Source organism: Oppia nitens, unplaced genomic scaffold (assembly GCF_028296485.1).
Source record: "Oppia nitens isolate AA-2021 unplaced genomic scaffold, nextdenovo-longstitch-racon4-pilon3 scaffold3_pilon_pilon_pilon, whole genome shotgun sequence".
In the NCBI taxonomy this organism is placed as follows: Eukaryota; Metazoa; Arthropoda; class Arachnida; order Sarcoptiformes; family Oppiidae; genus Oppia; species Oppia nitens.
Genome location: NW_026533221.1, coordinates 4,358,656 through 4,364,942, shown reverse-complemented (window position 1 = coordinate 4,364,942; position 6,287 = coordinate 4,358,656). Strand labels below are relative to the sequence as shown.

The window sequence follows — 6,287 nt, the reverse complement described above, 5'->3', positions numbered from 1 at the left end:
TTGATCTATTTATTTAAACTATTATTAGAAGTATCGGTAATTTAATTTTGTAATATAAAGTATAAAATAAATAATGTTAACATAACATTTTGTATATAATTAAAAACAATATTATATTAAGATTTAAATAATTTTATTTAATTTTTTTTTGTATATATATATATATATATATTTAATATATCTATTTAATTACCTATAGTTTTTGTTTTTTATTACAAAATCTATTTAATTATAATGCATATCTTTTTATAGTATAAAAAGTACATATTATACATTTATCGGTAATAATTATTACAAATTTGTAAATTTTAAATGTAAATGAGTTAAAGAAATAAACAAAATTGATTAATAATAATTAATTATACCAAAACAATCAATTAATATAAATTTTAGTATTACTTACTGCTAATTCAATAAGAATAATCCAAAATAACTATATAGAAATAGATTAATAAATTGATGTATAATTTTTAAAAATATACCGATAATAATAATAATAATAATAAGACCGGGAATTAGAAATATACAGTATATACGATATAAACATATTAAATACATTATTGATATAATTTACAAAATATAACAATTATTTGCTGCAAACAATTTATATTTAAATTAATTTCAATGTTTAAAACTAAGTATTAGCTATGCTTTGTTTATTGGATTCATTATTGTCTTCAATGTCTGAATCAGATGAAGACTCATTGAGTAGTTCATCGAGTTGTGAGCACTGATTGATGAAAGTGTTTGGTGAGAACAATGCCTCGTCGATCATCGCTTTATTGATTTTCTCTTCTTTCTTAAACTTATTTCTCAAATCTAAACGACTTCTTTTGTCTTTAAAGAAGAGGTTAGACATGAGTGTAAAGTCAGTGCCGATTGTGTTGAGAGCACTATAGAAGCGAATGGTCTCGTGTTCAGTCCATCGAGGTTTTGATGATTTGTTTTTGTTTCTAAAAGACGAATAGTTGACAAAAGCAGAGGTTGTGCCACCCTTTTCAATGACTGTATCGCTAGTATCTCTCCTTTTCCTCTTAAGGATCACTGATTCTTCGTCCAAAATAAGCTGTCCATCGGCGCCAACTTTAACGCGCGGACCAGCATTTGTCTCATCCGACTCATTATTATCTTCCTTTGTGTCATTGTTTTCATCGCATTCAACATTGGTTTGCGTTTCAGTTACATCTGTATCTTTGTCTCGCATTTCCTTTTGTTGTTCAGTCATCGGTGGGTTATAAAGAAGTAGATCTTTCATAGTCATCATAGACTTGTCTTTCTTATCGCATTTGTTTCGTTTACGAGACGTCTTTCGTTTTCGATTAGTTTCTTTGATTGCTTTTACGACACTTTTGTTGTTATTGTCATCGATTTCTTGATGTATTTGTTTCTGCAATTTGTCATCGGTTTCACATTTGTTGGCTTCCGTTTCAATCGGTAATTCTTTTGTTACGTTTTGAGTAATTTCTTCAACAACCACACTATCGGTCACTTGTTTGTTGTTGTTGTCATTAATATCACTTATCTGGTCAATGGTGTCCAACAATTCAACGCTATTGTCTTTATTATCATCTTTTGTTTCAATATCTTCATCTAAAACTCTAATTATTTTAGTGGTAAGTGTGTTATAAGTGTGTGTCAGTACTGTCTTCACTTGGGAATCAATTTGCAGCTCTTTAGCGGGTTCTTCGGCCACCAAATCGTTGGATTTGTCGATACAATCGGTGGTCACTTTTTGTGGACTCTTGTTGGCCACACTGACCGTACGGTTCGCCACTTTGGGCTTAAATTGCATTTTAGTTCTTCTCGTAGACATCTTCGGTAAGTTTGGTCACTGTCTTCACTGTTGTCTTTGAAATGACAATCAATTAATCAAACCATAAGTCGAGCGACAAATCAATTGACAGTAAATTTAAATCAAACAAACATTTCTACTGAAAGTGCATTACATCACAAACACACTGTTAGAGGTGTGTGCAGTCAATACCGGGTCATCGGTTTTGACGAAACAGACGATAACTTTTGGTAATCGATTGACACGTATTTGCATTCATAGAGTAATTGATTGATTAGTAGTAGACATGAGTCGAGAATTAATCAATTAATACAATAAAAAATACAATAAAAACTAAAATATTGATTAATTTTTTATTATTATTAATTAATATTACAATAAAAATCAATTTTTATTTACAATATGACTGCATTGGTCTCTACAATTGAAATGCAATTAAATTTTGTTTTAATTAATTAAAAATTTTAATTGATATGAATATATAATTGAAATTTTGAATACAATTTTATAATTTCTATAATTGAATTAATCATATGGTTATTGTTAGTGAAATAATATATAAATTAATATTAATATTAATATAATTTATAGTAAACTTGTGGCCAATAATTAAATTTAAAGCCAGTTCTGTGCTGACCTCTAACGTCTTGTAATACTAGAGGTGTGTTTAGTTAGATAGAGTGCGTTGCGATCGGTATTATATATAGTGTTAGTAATGCTTGTAATATACGGCAAAATGTGTGGCATTTGAGGCAATAATACATATATTGATAGATATATTGAGAGACAAAGTGTGTGAGCAATGAATGTATGAATGAATGAGTGAATGAATGAATGGCGTAAATGTTTGCGACGTTTAGACCATTGAAGACATTTCAAGACAATTGTCACACAAACCGGACTAACATAGACTGTAGTGAAGACACTGATGACTCACATAGACATCACATTCATCTAATCAAATCCATTGTCTTCTCATTTCAGACATTTGTTGTAAACCAGTCATTGACTGATTCGTTACACAAACGCTAATCATTGAAACAAACAGTCAATTGATTTATACTGATTGCCGAAGACATGACTACTCCCAACACAGACTCACTGCCGAGTGAGCTCTTAAAAGACGGTATTGTCGAAGTTCGCGGAGATAACGGAGCCTTTTATAAGGCATTCATTGTTGATGTGGACGACAATACCGCCGATAGTGATACCGGTGTTGAAACCGAATCGACGGCGACGACGACGACAACAGCAACAACAACGGCTGCAGCGGCGGCGGCAACCAATTCGGTGACCACTTCGGGTGACAAATCAAAGCTAACACTTGCCTTCGAAAACGATTGGTTACCGCAACAAAAGTTTCCCATTAATAGGATTCGTCTGCCGCCACCCACTTCACTGTCCACCACTCAATCGGCCAACAGTTGCGCTAATGGAGCCAATAATGAGTCGTCTAATGCCAACACATCAGTTGTTCCGCCGATTGTTACCGAAGGCATGGAAATTGAAGTGCTTTCGTGTACTAATGATGGAGAACAGTGTGGGTGGTGGAGGGCACAGGTCAAGATGATCAAAGGTTGGTTACCATTACCACTAACTTATCTCTTAATTGATAATACAGTTGTAACTATTTATCAGATCATTAAATATGATAAGTATTTAAATTATTATTTACCGGTAATTTCAGGTGATTTTCATGTTGTTGAGTACCAAAACAGCACCACATCGGATGGCCAATCGGTGCAAAGTGGACCTAACCATCAAACCTATAGTGAGATAGTGGCCAGTGATAGAATTCGGCCCAAGAATCCTCACCCATTGCTCACTACTAATCCATTTTATAAATTTGAAATCAAAATACCGGATGACATCCGAAGTATGAATACCGGTTGGTTATCCAAGAGTGAGGCCCACAAACAGTTTAAACAATTTATCGGTGCGATTGTTGTTCGCTATGATGAGGCCAAAGGTGTTCTTATATGTGTTGGTTATGCTCCGCACGAAAAAACATATTTAGCAGGAATTACACAGAAAAGGGCACAAATGTTGAGTGAAATGCATTTCCGAAACATCAAACAAAAACTGGTCCTTTTGTCGCGTACTGAAGAGGCGGCCAAACAATTAGAGTCAACTCGCGGTCCCTTTGGGTCGGGATTTGCCGGTACTCACTATGGAGGAGCTTCCGGTCAGAACTATATGGTCGAAGTAGTCGTTGCAGAACACCTTATGGGTCTGGCTATTGGTGCCCACGGCGTCAACATTCAAAATGCCCGCAAACTTGAAGGCATTACCGCCATTGATATCGAAGAAAATTCGTGTACTTTTCGGATAAAAGGTCAGTCATTAGAGGCGTGTCATAGAGCCAGAGCTATGTTGGAGTTCGCCGAGAAAGGTATTGAAGTGCCCCGAACTCTGGTCGGTAAAGCCATTGGAAAAGCCGGGCGTATTATTCAAGAAATTGTAGACAAGTCTGGAGTAGTAAGGGTTAAGATTGAGGGCGACACTGAAAATGAAGCGCCGCGAGAACACGTGCCGTTTGTTTTTGTGGGCACCTCTGAGTCCATTCAAAACGCCCAAATCCTACTCGACTACCACTTAAATCATTTACAAGAAGTGGAAAAATTACGACAGGAGAAGCTTGAAATTGTACATCAATTGAGAACTATTCAACAACACCCGACACACGTGACTCCGTCGTCGTCTATGAATATTCAGACACAACAACTAATTCACAAAAATATAACAAACAGTTCGGTGCAAATGCACGAAGAGTCTGACCGTTCCGATAGAGGCCGGACTGGATCTCAAAGAGGTGTTCCCCGCTCTGACACTAATGTCAACTCGAGGACAATACCCGGTCAAAGAAACAGTAGTCGTGGAGGTGGTATGTCTGGATCTAATATAAGAAGATATATGAATCCATCAGAAAGAGGTCCGGATAGGGATAGAGGTTCAGATCGCGACAGAGGTGGACGATCTTCACACCCACGCTCACAACCATTCAATAAGTCTCGTCACTACAAAGAGGGAACGCCTATTGAGAACGACTCTTCGGCATCCACTCAGCGGTCAGTACACCGTAACGATAGTCAGCCGATACCACAAAAAGGTGACACTTATTCAAAGCCCCAGAGGACGCGTTATGATAGAAATGAAAGAGTGGACAGAAATGATAGGACAGAAAGATCTGAGAGAAGCGATAGAAGTGAAAGAACAGAAAGAAATGAAAGGAACGATAAGTCAGAGCGAAACGATAAGTACTCGTCGACCACACGATCGCAACAGTCGTCCACTTCGGGAAACCAACAAAAACCCCAATCGAATGAACAAAATTCGTCTATAAAACAATCGGTGCACTCGGAGGCCAAACCAAGTTCTGGCCATCAATTGGTGAACGGAAATGCATAACATATTTATATTTAACGGGAATTAAGATAAACCCAAATCAACACTTAATACTAATTAACCTATAGTTTTGTTTGTGTTTTCATTACCGTATATTTGCTTTACTTTTGAAATTGATTTTGATTTAAAAATACATTAATTAATTGATTATTACATCAAACATTTGTTTATTGAAATGATTAGAAACAGATTATTATTATATATTATTGCAGGAAATGATTACATGAATCGATTGATTTGACAATTAATTCACAAAATATAGTTGATTTAAAATTTTTGAATTGCTTTTATCGATTTAGATGTTATTTAAAAACCGATCAAACTTTGAGTTTGCAAATGATTTGTTTGTTTTAATAACAAATACTATATATATCAGAGACAAACCAAGTATTTCATAAATTGTATGAATTATAAGTAAATCACACAAAATATATCGAAATATTAAAAAAAAATAATACGATCGCAACTGAATATGGATTTACATATAAAATGATGACTTATATTATACACATAGAGGCCGTGCACTCAATCGGACCTCAAAGTAAATGTCGCTTTAAATGACTAAAACGTCGCAAATATTTATTAAAATAACAAACACTTTGGGTTTGAGAGGTCATAGAAGTGATGGGTTGAGTGCACAGGCATTCAGTGATTTGATAATTGAAACTCTTTGTAAACGGCATTAACGGCATCTCAATCTTTGTTTTCTTATATTATTTGCAAATCAGCAATAAATTGAAATTATTTAATTGTATAAAAATTCATTAAAAAAAATCAATAAAAAATGTAAAATTTAAACGTTTTAATTAATTTCATTTATTGATTAATTTAATAATTATATTAAAATTTAAAACTTAAAATTTTTATTAACAATAAAGCGATGGTATGGTCTAGTGATTTGAAATCAGATCTACTTTTATATTGATTGATAAGTTAATATTAAAATGACATTTAAGGCAATACATAACGATGCGGATTATATATCATATCAAATAAGTCTATTTATTTATTTGTGTCAACTGTTTTATTTAATATTGTTTTGTATATTCAATGAAAGTAACAATTTATAGTAATTTACTCATATATATGT

At 33.8% G+C, this 6,287-nt stretch overlaps 2 protein-coding genes across 2 annotated transcripts; one reads left to right on the top strand and one right to left on the bottom strand.

Moving 5' to 3' along the window:
* Positions 1-511: 511 nt before the first annotated feature.
* LOC128957707 (transcription factor TFIIIB component B'' homolog) lies at positions 512-2,038 on the bottom strand. The gene has a single exon (XM_054303514.1). The coding sequence runs from the start codon at positions 1,811-1,813 to the stop codon at positions 635-637; it is 1,179 nt and encodes a 392-aa protein (XP_054159489.1). The 5' UTR covers positions 1,814-2,038; the 3' UTR covers positions 512-634.
* Positions 2,039-2,492: 454 nt separating this feature from the next.
* LOC128958672 (fragile X messenger ribonucleoprotein 1 homolog B-like) lies at positions 2,493-5,986 on the top strand. The gene is made up of 3 exons (XM_054304573.1): positions 2,493-2,705; positions 2,777-3,368; positions 3,480-5,986. The coding sequence occupies exons 2-3, from the start codon at positions 2,870-2,872 to the stop codon at positions 5,198-5,200; spliced, it is 2,220 nt and encodes a 739-aa protein (XP_054160548.1). The 5' UTR covers positions 2,493-2,705; positions 2,777-2,869; the 3' UTR covers positions 5,201-5,986.
* The last annotated feature ends 301 nt before the right edge of the window (positions 5,987-6,287 follow it).

What these genes read in the sequence shown, in the direction of transcription:
- LOC128958672 (XM_054304573.1), top strand. Translation starts at nt 2,870, where the DNA reads ATGACTACTCCCAACACAGACTCACTGCCGAGTGAGCTCTTAAAAGAC. An exon ending in ACAGGTCAAGATGATCAAAG is followed by an intron (nt 3,369 to 3,479) that starts GTTGGTTACCAT and finishes CGGTAATTTCAG; the next exon opens with GTGATTTTCATGTTGTTGAG.
- LOC128957707 (XM_054303514.1), bottom strand. Translation starts at nt 1,813, where the DNA reads ATGTCTACGAGAAGAACTAAAATGCAATTTAAGCCCAAAGTGGCGAAC.